Raw genomic sequence first — 12,312 nt, 5'->3', positions numbered from 1 at the left:
GGAACTAAACAGCTGTTTAGACATACGACACCCACTTGTTAGTGAGGCTAATCAGGAAAAAAATGTCTTGATTTGGTAGAGGTCATAAAGTTTGGACTGGAAAAAGGTTAAGTGAAGTGGTGAATTTAGACTGACCCCATTTCAAAGGACTTCAATTATGAAAGTGGGGTTTGTGAGCATGAGGAATCATTTCACACATGAACTGTCCACCATATTGCGAGGCGTAATTAAAGCTAAAATCAATAACATTTATAATTATATTGCTTGTATTTATTCCACAGTATCATGTTAGATTTATTATCATATTTTAATATGCAGGTATTTTAATACTCGGGACATTCATGATGTTTGAATTCTACCTGATGGCAATATAACATGTATTTGGGTGTGTAACATGGGTGTGGTGTATCCAGAGCTTAGCATGATCACTGGGTGCAAAAACAAACTTATTCAGGAGGGATGTTTTTGATTGTTGGGAGGAAACAACTTTCACAAGAGAAGATCCACACAGAAGCAAGGAGAACATGTGAAACACAGACAATAACCCCAAGGAAATGTCCCATCACTAGGAAATGTCCCAAGGGTGTCCCATTACCAATCCCATAGTTCTGCTCTTACCTTTGGTTTCTCTGGCAGGGGTTGGGCGAGCAGGGTTCTGTGCTCCTGCAGGAACCAAACACAAACTGATTGTCTTGGAAGCCCATACAGCGTGCAACGCAGGCACTGGGGTACGTGCGTCCATTACGGGCACACACTGGAACAAAATGATCAGGACAGCCACATGGAAGACCTGAGAGAGAGAGAGAGCAACAGATGAAGTAACACAAAGTAAACCATAGGACTGAATGTCTAGAGAAGCATAGAAAACACACACACACACCTGTAAATGAGTTTTCTAGACTAGGGCACTGTGGTGGAAAGCAGACGGTTTCTCCAGCGTAGCAAAAGCATGACTTGCAGTCCACCTTGAAAGATGCTCCATGACCTTAAAAATATAAACTTGTTCAATAAAAGTGTACCTTCCCACACCTTTTCTATATGGCTTTATGTTCTATATTGTTTTTTAAACTCAAAGAGTTTATTTATGAGAAGTTTTTAGCATATACAATATTACACATACTGTACATCATACTAATTACTAGCTGCTCAAGGAAAAACACTTTTGCAACTTTTTACAACATTGCTTGAGGGTAGGGACGGTCACCATTAACTCATTGTAAAATTAGGATATCCGTGCCACGAACCTGCTCCAGTGTTTCCTTTAGACTCTACACAATTAACCAATTAATTTGTCAATCAATACTACTGTCAGTGGTACACTGCAAAAAGGTAAGTGAAAATATATATATTCAAATTCAAAGTTATCCAAAATTCTCAATCTAAGATTAAAACAAACCAGTTGAACAAATTCTTAAAGATGGATTCAGACTATACACAATAAATAAGTAAATAAATAATATGCATAGAAATGACAAGTCATTAGAGTTATTGTCTTGGCCTTGCACATCTATCTACAAAAAAAATATTTTTTCTAAATTGTTATGTGCAGACTGTTCTTTTAGTATGCTAATTAGGCCCAACCTACTTTCCATGGCACTGAGATCACGTGACCCGAGACCCCATTATAATTTTCTTTAAAACAACCATCATGGCAGACACAGAGCCAATTCGCAAAAAAAAACAAAAACAAAAAAACCAAACATGCAAGCTTTTTACGGAATCTGCCAAGAGAGATCTTCACTCGTTTAGCGTCTGCCAAAGATGGCTGTGTACACAGGATCAGCCTTGTCTGTGTTCAATTATTTTGGTGTTTATACAACACATTGTATTTGCTATAGTAAGTTTTTTGTTCTTAATATTAACATACATTTTTACAGATGTAATATAAATCTTGGGAACCATGTAAAATATGGTCTGTGGCAGCGTGGTGGCTTAGTGGTTAGCACTGTCGCCTTGGACTTTCAGGGTCTGGGTTCGATTCTGTGTGCATGGAGTTTGCATGTTCTCCTTGTGCTTGGTGGGTTTCCTCTGGGTACTCCGGTTTCCTCCCACAGTCCAAAGACATGCAGATTAGGCTAAATAGTGTTTAAAAATTGCCCATAGTGGGTGTATGATCTTGAAAAGATCTTGAATAGAGTTTAATTTAACTACATTTTCATAATACTTCATAATATGTATGAGTGTGTATGTGTGTGTGCCCCCAGCAACAGATTGAAACCTTGTCCAGGGTGTACCCTGCCTCCAAGTCATCTGGCATAGGGTCCAAGCCCCCTGCGACCCAGTATGCAGGATAAAGCGGTGTGGATAATAAGTGAGTGAGTAAATGTATGGTCTTTGTCAATCTTTTAGCATAAATATATCTGTCTATTGGCGGATTGCTTTCTTTAAAAGATACATTTTTAGGGATAGCGAAATCTTCTGGCAATAGAATAAGGAATTTACATTTAAAATATATTTTTAATACAATTTGTCTAAAATTAGGCTTAATCATCTTATATTCGCTGAGTTGTAATCTTATATTATGAAAATGTAGTTAAATGAAACTCGATTTAAGATCTTTTCACTTGCTACGATATGACTTTTTTTTGCATCGCATTTTAATTTCCTTACGCAATGCATTTGTAGGCCTGGCGCTCCTAAAGTGCTTTATTAAATAAATCTGTACTAAATACCACTAAAATGGCCAAAGACCTTAAAATCAATAATAAAATATGCATGAAAGTCATTCAGGTTCAAAACAACCACCATTCTTAATACAATACAAAATGTAAAATACAACACAGATGCTTATAAATCCAACTCTGTCTTCAATTACATAAGACTGACCACTGCAATTCCTCTAAACTTCTCTTAGGGCAATTCCTCATCTTCATTTTCGGTAATAAGCTCGATATTAAATTGCTAATTGTTTCCATGTTTATGTATTTATTGTGTGTTTCCAGCCTATTATTACTAATTTGCAAATATTGTGGTTGTCGAAACATGCAAGTTAGAGACTTCAACTGTTTTTGTCAGTGACACTACACCAGTAGGTGGCAGCCACAACAGAAGTACGTTACTCGAGGAATCGATGGTTTATGGCTCGTGCCAAGGAGGGCAAGTCTATCGAAAAGCCCCTCGGTGACATTTCAGGCTGTCCGTAAGGAGACCGCAGGAAGGAAATTCCAGTATGTGGCGGCTTTTACTCTTCTCCTTTAATGTAATGTTTTGCTAGGGGATTCTTTCAAAGGGTTGAGGGTTGCGTTTGCTCGAGCCTTTGTTGTTTTTTCTTTGAATGCAAAAAGAACAAAAGTATTTCTCCTTTTAACCAAGATAATTATTGTGTAATCACCACATAATTGCTCTCTGTGAACAATTACATAATAATTTTTTTTTTTTTCTGAAAAAATTACAAAGAACAAAAGGTTAAGACATAGCAATTCTGTCAGGTCTTACTTTTCTTTTGTCCTGCGACGATGCAGGTCTTTGTGGTGTCGGTGCAGGGCATCTCGGCACAGTTTTCCAGACGTCCGCTTTGCCCGCAAGTACACACCTCGTAACAGCCTGTCTGGCCACTTCGCACTGGAACCTGGATCCGGGCCTCCATGTGCACTAGGAACTCGGAAGCTTCACCCAGTTTGCAGCCTGGCACCAGAAAGAGTTCTCACGGTTATTTAAAGACAATGCTTTAACCAGCTACTGGTAACCAGTTTAAAAATAACTGTGTTTAGTGTTAAATATTGGAATTATAATGGAGAACCCCAAGTACCAGGCACACAGAAATACGGCAAACAGTCTTGTCCCGTGTGACAGCCCTTCCTGTTTACTTCGCACAGATGGTTGCTGGGACATGGGTTGGGATTACATGGATGAATCACCTCCTCGATGATGTTCTCAAAGGGACTAGGAGCTGTAGGAGGCACACGAACAATTAATTTCATGGTTCTAAACAGAAATATAAAGCGGACACTGAAGGATTTAAGACTCACTGAGGTATCTCTGCAGAGGAATGCATCTCTCCGGGTCATCGGTAGGGGACAGGAGGTCACAGATCCGCTCTGGGGTGTGGCCTTCTGGCAAGCGTGAGAAGTCCCCGCAGTGGGTCAGGATGTCCACACAATCTGACCTGAAGGCAAACATGAAGAAATGAGATCTGAACGATATTATCAGAGGGGGGAAGAAAACTAGAGTCGGATTGCTTTGTTTAACCTTGGGATCAAATGCATACCAGCGATTTACCATCTCGAAAACTTGGAATAAGATTTTAAGGAACTGGTAAATATGGAAAGTACCATATAAATCAGAACATGAAAAGGTCTCTGCAGAGGATAAGAGAAGAATATAATAATTAAAGGTAAAACTGTAATATAAAATCTGGTTTCAAGGTGTATGCTGCTAAGAACAGAAGCGCACCACTTCTTTGTGCTCTTGCCAGCCTGGATTGCACACACACACACACACACACACACATTAGTACAGGCCTCTGTTTTCAGATGGAAGAGATGAAAGCACACTTCCTGTTGACTGTATACATAAAACAGCTTCATGCTTGGAAAGACATTAGAGCTGTTTACGCTGCACTGTTTTCATACAGTGTGAATGAGACCATCTTAGAGTGACTCGACAAAATCTGAAATCCAGCGATGACTTTCTGATCTCCACTATGTGCCGAGAGTCATTTATTATTCACCTTATTTATACTGACATGAATATGTTAAGAGCTTAGTTTCTTTGTCCAGTCACTGACACCATGAGATTACTGTCTTGCCACATTGAAATATAATCCCACTGACTTCATCCTGGTACCTTTTTAATTTTAACTGCCCTTCACTTAACAGACACTAAGCCATCGATCCATTTTAAAAAGATACAGGTACAACAGTTAGTTCTGACCGAGTAATCTGATTGGAAGGGACCCATTGTGGTGATAATAGATGTTAACAGCACTCCGACATTTAACTATATGTAGAGTGCCTTGCAAAAGTATTCATACCCCTTGAACTTTTTCAACATTACACCTACAAAAATAAATATGTTTTATTGGGATTTTATGTGATAGACCAACACAAAGTGGCACATTTTTGTAAAGTGGAAGGAAAACGATAAATTAGGTGACTTCTGAAGTCAGTTAATTCCAGGGGTATTAGGGTAAAGGGAGCTGAACACAAATGCAGGCCACACTTTTCAGATTTTTATTTGTAAAATTTTTTTTATTATTATTTTCCTTGTGCCACTTTGTGTTGGTCTATTATATAAAATCCCAATAAAATACACTTAGGTTTGTTGTTGTAACGGGATGAATGAATACTTTTGCAAGCCACTGCATCACTCTACATCACAGATGTTCTAACAATCGTTAATTACACTGTCAGATGCCAGCATGGGTGAAGAGTGGAGAGCAGCTGCCTGCCAAAACACATTCCAAACGACTCACAGAAGCACTAGATAACACATCACAGTAAGATAACACACCTGAGAACATTATGTCATCTTAACCCACACTTTGTATCCTTAATAATTGCCTTTAAGTCATTCCTAATTGCGTCTGATCTGTCTGGAATATTTTATTAATTTTTTATATATTTATCTTTTTTTTTATATTGGCTGTATCCAAAATCCATCTTTAACCCCCAATCAAGGTCACTATTTGGTGTGTGGAGCAACTGCACTAGCTTAAATTGTAAAATCATTTGGGATTCAATACTGGAACTTTAAAGAGAGTGAAGCTGATATTAATTGGAATAAGTGTAATATAAAGAAAAAAATTGAGAGATTTCTAGGACTGTCCATCACCTCCATGGTTTATTCGCCTCACCTTTTGACTACATGGTACCAGTAGGAATTATTAAAGTAACTACTCTACTTTCACCCCTGTTAATTAAACTGTCAAGTTATCTGTTGCTAATAAATGGTGTTTGTGTAAATGTTGTAAAAAGGCAATATCACATTCGAGATAATGATGATATCCAGCACAACAGCACTCCCTTTTGTTAGATATTGCTTAATTAAATTGTTTTCCTAAATTATACTAATTATACAATATTGACTGATGTAGATGTCAGTGAAACATTGAATTTCACTTTTGTCTCAATATTTTTGGCCACCAAAATACATACAGTATAAAAAAGTACATTACAAATACTTAACTGTAGTATTGATAGACAAGTGTGTGCAAGTACACCAAGCTTTAGATAACCTCTTTACTTTGTTGACACTGGTGGTACAAAGTGAGCCAGAATGCATTCTAGTTTGTCCCCATGCTGAGATGGAAAGCAGAAACCAAATTAACAGTCATTGAAATAATAAGAAATAATTGTTTTGCATTCTTATTTTCTATCCTTGTCTGGTTTATCATCTCGTGCAAAACACTGTAAAGCTAGAATATAGGCTCGTCTGTGACCTTGGGTCCAATTGTCTCCTTAGAGGGAAATATCACCGCAAATCAATAAAAAAAATCTTCTATGTGACCATCTTTGTCCTAAGATGTAATTATCCAAAGTGTTATATTTCTATTCTGATGGGAATAGTCTCTTCCAAGATGTGCCCCCGCCCCCTTTTAAAGGGCACAAGGCTTCACATAATAGCTTGACGGATCGACATGAAAATCATCTATATCCTATGGTATCTTATCCAGATTCCAACCCAAACGAAAACCTATGGTGGCTTTTGGAGAGAATTTTGGATCTCTGGGCAACCATTAACAAAACACCAACTGCGGGATCTACCAATCTTTTGGATGCGTGGTGTTCAAAAATCCAGTACAGTTCAAGAGAATCCTAGAGTCGGTGTTAATGTGGACTGACATCATGTTCACCTTACTAAGGCATTTTTTTCCTTTAAATTTTTTTCCTGATTCACATATATAGTAGTACACTTCCAAAAAGGTGGTTAAGTGTACTCTATACAGTATTTTCTTAAGGAAAGCTTGGTCATTTTAACTAGACAAGGTAATGTGTGGTTAAAACGACAAACACAAGAAAATTACCACTTACTGAAAACAAAAAATGGAAACAGCTTAATCACTGTTTGCTAGATGACAAGTGAAAATATTTATTACGACCCAGTCAGACACCAAATTTTATCCGGAAATACATATAATCATACCCCTGCAGGACCAGAACAATGCTGCTCATTTAGCCACATGGATGACTAGTAAGTCACACTGCTGAATTTAGCTCCAGTCTTCATTATCTGGAAAACATTCCAGTCTCATTCTTTTTAAACTTTAAGATGTTTATCGAATTCCATGTGCCAAGTTGTTACCATGAATTCCACATGACCACATACTATAAAGTATACACTCGGCATGCTGGGTTTAAAACCCTGCCGGCTGTAATACTAGCAAGAAACGATCGAGGCTTAAAGAAATGTCAATAAGGGAAAGTCAAATCTGACAATTTTCCTTAGATGATTCCTCTGATAAGCTTCAATGAAACCACCAGACAGAAACACTGAAGCATGCTAGAACAGGTCAAAAGAGGAAGGATGCTGAGGAATGACGGTGAGGTCACAGCCTGCCATCGCTCACTGACACAAACTTTTGTCCTAAGCTGCTTGAGTCAGGGTGTTTCTTGTCAAAAAACATGAGCGAGAGCATTCTAAGCCTTTCTCCAGAATTGTTGCGTGAGGAGGACTAATCCTCACAGCGCCGAAGTGCAAGTGAGTGCCGAGGGACGGGCCGCTGATCACCAAACGAGACAAGCTTTGGCTCAGAGTGTAAACACAGGTGTGATAAAATGCAAACAAAACAGTCAGTGTTGCTCCCCTGTGTGTGTGCGTGAATGAAACTGTCAGGTGAAACATCTCTCTAGGTTTCCAGACAGCTCTGTGCTGTATTCATCAAGGTCATGGCTGTCAACTCCTACATGCCTCTCTCCTGCGTGATGATTGTAATGTATGGTGACATGCTGAGCTCAACTTGGAGATTGACTTGAAAGATTTTGAACTCAAACAACTTCAGAGCCTGGATTATTCCAGGATCCCAAAACGTATTCCTTTCTCATATCTTCAACTTCATCATTTCGCCACCCTCCCTGAAACTGTTAAATTATTTTAAACAAATATAAATGAATGATACACAATGTGTATTGAAGAACACCAGTTTCAGTTACTCTAAGTGATCTCTTTCTTTCTTCAGGATTATCTTATTGTCCAAAAATGCATCAATGGAAGTCTTAACCACCCTGGCAGAGGCAGCTAGGCAAAAACACATAGCTGTTTTATATTTTTCTTAAAATAAGTTTTAAAAATCATCACTAATGCTTAAACACTATACCTAATGAAATTTTGATATTATTAGAAATTTACACATTTATTAAAGTCATGACGTAGGCAGAGATTGGTTATTCATTCCTTACACTGCAGTTGTGTATCAGCTTGTAATATGTCTGCTTGACTCCTACAGATTCCCTGGTGAGCAGTCTGTACCCAACTCCACTTTATTTGTATAGCACTTTATCAACAAGAATGCCCCAAAAAGCTTCACATAAATAATAAAATCATATAAAAAGACATAATTAAAATCACATCACACATATATCTAACTCACTCACTCACTTACCATCTATACCGCTTTATCCTGTATTCAGGGTCGCAGGAGGCCTGGAGCCTATCCCAGGAGACTTAGGGCACGAGGCGGGATACACCCTGGGACAGAGTGCAAATCCATCGCAGGGCCCACACAAATACACACACTCACGCACTCATTCACACACTACAGGCAATTTGGGAACGCCAATTAGCCTAATCTGCAGATCTTTGGACTGTGGGAGGAAACCGGAAACCTGGAGGAAACCCACCAAGCACGGGAAGAACATGCAAATACCATGCACACAGAGACGGGAGACCTGGCCATAAATCGAACCCAGAACCTGGAGGTGCAAGGCGACAGTGCTCATATCTAAATAAACAAAATATGTAAAATCAATACCTCATATTGGTTTAAATGCCAGAGAAAATGTGAGTTTTAAGATAGGACTTAAATACCCTCAGTGATATGGCCTCACGAATAGTCAAGGGTTTGCATTTGGTTTTAGGTACAGTCAGCAAAAGTTTATCTGATGATCTGAGACCGGGATGGGGTATAGAGCTGAAGCAGATCCAAGAGGTAGAACGGGCAAGGCCATGTTAACATTTAAATGTGACCAAAAGAATAAAAAAATTAATTTGGCACTGTACCGTGGGCCAAGAAAGGGAAGACAGAACTGGAAAGATATCTTTTACGTATAGACATTAAAAATCGAGCAGCAGAGTTTTGGATTAGCTGTAGTCCATGTAATGCTACCTGAGAAACCCCAAACTAGAAAGCATTACAGAAATCGATGCAAATGGTGATAAATGTGTGGATGGCTATTTTAAAATGCCTAAAGGACAAAAAAAGTTTTGCCAATCGCCTTAATTGAAAGAAACTGGACTGATCTGCTCAAAGGCTCCTAAATCCAGAGGTGGAACTCTTCCCCTGGCACCAGAAACAAATACCAAAACCTCAGTCGTTTTATTATTAAAATTAAGAAAAGACATAGTTAGCCCAAAAGTTATGTCATCTAGACATGTTAACAGCCTTCTTTCTGTTTTGGGGAGATAAATCTGACTATCATCTGCATAGCAGTAAAAGGAGATGCCATGTTTTCTCAGGATATAGCCGAGCGGCAACAAATACAAAGAGAAAAGAAGGGGTCCAAGGATAGAACCCTGTGGGACCCCATATGTGAGAGGAGCTGATGAAGACTCGAGATTTCCAAGACTACCAGAAAATGTTCTATCAATAAGACAGAAACTAAACCAGTCTAGAGCTGTCCCTCTAATTTCCACTCAGTACATTCCTTATACATTATACACAAGTAAACACTCCCACAATCGTGTGTGTATGTGTTTATACATGTATGCATATGTGTGTATGTGCATATGTAGATATATGTATATATATGTACGTGTATATATATACATAGACGTGTATATGTGTGTATATTCTGTATGTGTATATGTGTATACTTATGCTCACTTTTTTTTATTTTTTATTATATATATATATATATAATAACACTTGCACAATATTTTACTACTGTATTATCCATATGTATATTTATTCTTATAATTGTACACCACTATTGCTTGTGTAGCTTGCACGTAAGAATTTCACTCACGTGTACGGTACCAGTGTACCAGTAACGTGATGTGACAATAAAAGCGACTTGACTTGACTTGACAGTGTTTAAGCGTGACAGAAAGATGTTATGGTCTACTGTATCAAAAGCAGCTGTTAAATCAAGCAGCAGAAGAATCTTTGAATCACCAGAACCTGAAACAGCTCTGTTAATGGTCTTAAATGACATTAATATGATTAATGTTATTTAAGACCCTTAACAGAACTGTTTCAGTATTTCCTATTTTATGATCGTGGTGGAACCTGTGGTCAACATTCACACGGCCAATTTGGAAATGCCAATTAAATTTATTTATTTTTTATCACAAACACAACCATACACAGTATGATATGTAGTGAAATGCTTAGATGACTGTTTGTGACCTTGAAAAGGACAAACGGAATAAGAAGGCAATATGCTAATAGGAAAGAATACAAAAAAAAAAAAATTACAATTTTGTCACAATAAAATAAAATAGAATAAAAGTAGAATGTAAAAACATGTAAAGTATATAAAAATGTAAGAATCTACTATATAAATAAACTGTACCAAATATGTGGAATGTGCAATGTGCAGGGAGCAGCAGGAGTTTAAAGTGGAATGATGAGCAGCAGTGATATTGTCCATCTTTAAAGTGCAGTAGTAGATTCCCTAATTAGCCTAATCTGCATGTTTTTGGACTATGGAAGAAAACCAGTGTACCTCGAGGAAACCCACCTAGTACAGGGAGAAAAAGCTAACTCTCTGCACACAGACCCAAGCTGGGAATTGAACCTGGACCCTTGAGGTAAAGGGCATCAGTGCTAACCACTAAGCCACTGTGCCGCCTAATTACAACATCTATTGTTTCAACAGTCCTCTAATCTGAACTATTTGTGGGAGCACATGTCCACTTGAATTGAATAGGCACGACATCTCTGATTAGAATGCCTATGGAGGAGGAGTGGGACATATAGTTAAATGTCCTAGTGCTGTTATACTCTATATCAGCACTCATGGAACACCTCCTATCCAATCCATTTGCTTGGTCAGAACTTAACTGCTTTATAATTGTCCTTTAAAACATGCCATTAGTTTTGTGATCACTATACAACCACAGCCCTTTTTTAAGTAAAGACAGCATCTCATCTTTACTTTTTTCAATGTTGAACACTTGAACAAGTAGGTGTGTCCAATCTTTTGATTGGTACCAGAAACATGGAAAACAACACAAGAATATTATGTAAAGACTGGAAACGGAATACACACTTGCAGATGACACTGCCTCTGGATTTGCTGTAGCAGGGCTTGATTTGCAGTGCACAGGCAACAGCCTTCCACATCTCCGGCCGACATTTTCTTATGTCCAAAACTGGAATGTTCATGAAAGGCATCTTAATGGTTCCATTGGACCAAAGTTTGATGTCATTCATGGCACCTTGGTCAGACTGGATGTTGCAACTCCGGAACAGCTCAGTTGGCCTGAAATAAAATAACACATTAACGTCAGACTTCTCATTTCATGTCTAAGTCTTCAGCAAGTGTCCTACACCTGACCATGACTTTTTACTATCTGGATTAAAAAAAAGCACATCTCTATCAATGTCAATGCTAACAGGATATCTAGACCAAGGCCGGAGTGGAAGCAGTTTATCTAAGAAAATTTATTAAACTGAATGCAGGCCAAAAAAAGTCATATTTGGAAATTAAAGCAAAACAGACAAAAACCAGACCATGAACATTTTTTTAAATCAGACCAAACTGGCTCAGAAATGGCTCCTCATGGATGTAACTGATTTGCATGGATGTAGCTGATGCTCACTTGGTGCCACTTGTCGGGCCTAAAACAATCCTCCCAAAGCATACATCATTCACCACTGACAGAAGGAGCCTTCAGAGCGAGCTGTGACTCTCCAAACCTGTGCTGGGTTTACATTAGAAACCTTTCTCATGTAAACCCAGCACAGATTTGGAGAGGATATTTTTGTATGCTCTGGCAGAACACTCTCCTGCCTTTCACAACAGAATGAGTGTTTGACCAACAGAAGCCTCTTGTTGGACAGAGAAGGGTTTGTTTACAACACTCTTTTAATGTTTTATTTGGGTGCAAGAGTATGCGTGAGTGTGAGCCTTTACCACTAAAGGGGAGGAACTCGTTCTAACCTCAGACCTCAACACTGTAGCTTAGAATTCTCTAGAGAACCGCTATAAT

General features: G+C 38.4%; 1 protein-coding gene across 1 annotated transcript in view; it reads right to left on the bottom strand.

The window, feature by feature from the left end:
* Positions 1–12,312, bottom strand: part of reck (reversion-inducing-cysteine-rich protein with kazal motifs) — a 65,466-nt gene that overhangs the window by 11,756 nt on the left and 41,398 nt on the right. The window contains exons 11-16 of the mRNA XM_053494475.1: positions 11,370–11,582; positions 3,969–4,105; positions 3,749–3,889; positions 3,436–3,624; positions 881–985; positions 619–790 (exon numbers count right to left, since the gene is read on the bottom strand). Of these exons, the coding sequence (XP_053350450.1) occupies positions 619–790; positions 881–985; positions 3,436–3,624; positions 3,749–3,889; positions 3,969–4,105; positions 11,370–11,582 (957 nt within the window). The remainder of the gene's footprint in view (positions 1–618; positions 791–880; positions 986–3,435; positions 3,625–3,748; positions 3,890–3,968; positions 4,106–11,369; positions 11,583–12,312) is intronic.

This window comes from Clarias gariepinus, chromosome 4, assembly GCF_024256425.1.
Source record: "Clarias gariepinus isolate MV-2021 ecotype Netherlands chromosome 4, CGAR_prim_01v2, whole genome shotgun sequence".
NCBI classification, from domain to species: Eukaryota; Metazoa; Chordata; class Actinopteri; order Siluriformes; family Clariidae; genus Clarias; species Clarias gariepinus.
This window is presented reverse-complemented; position numbering and strand designations above follow the sequence as displayed.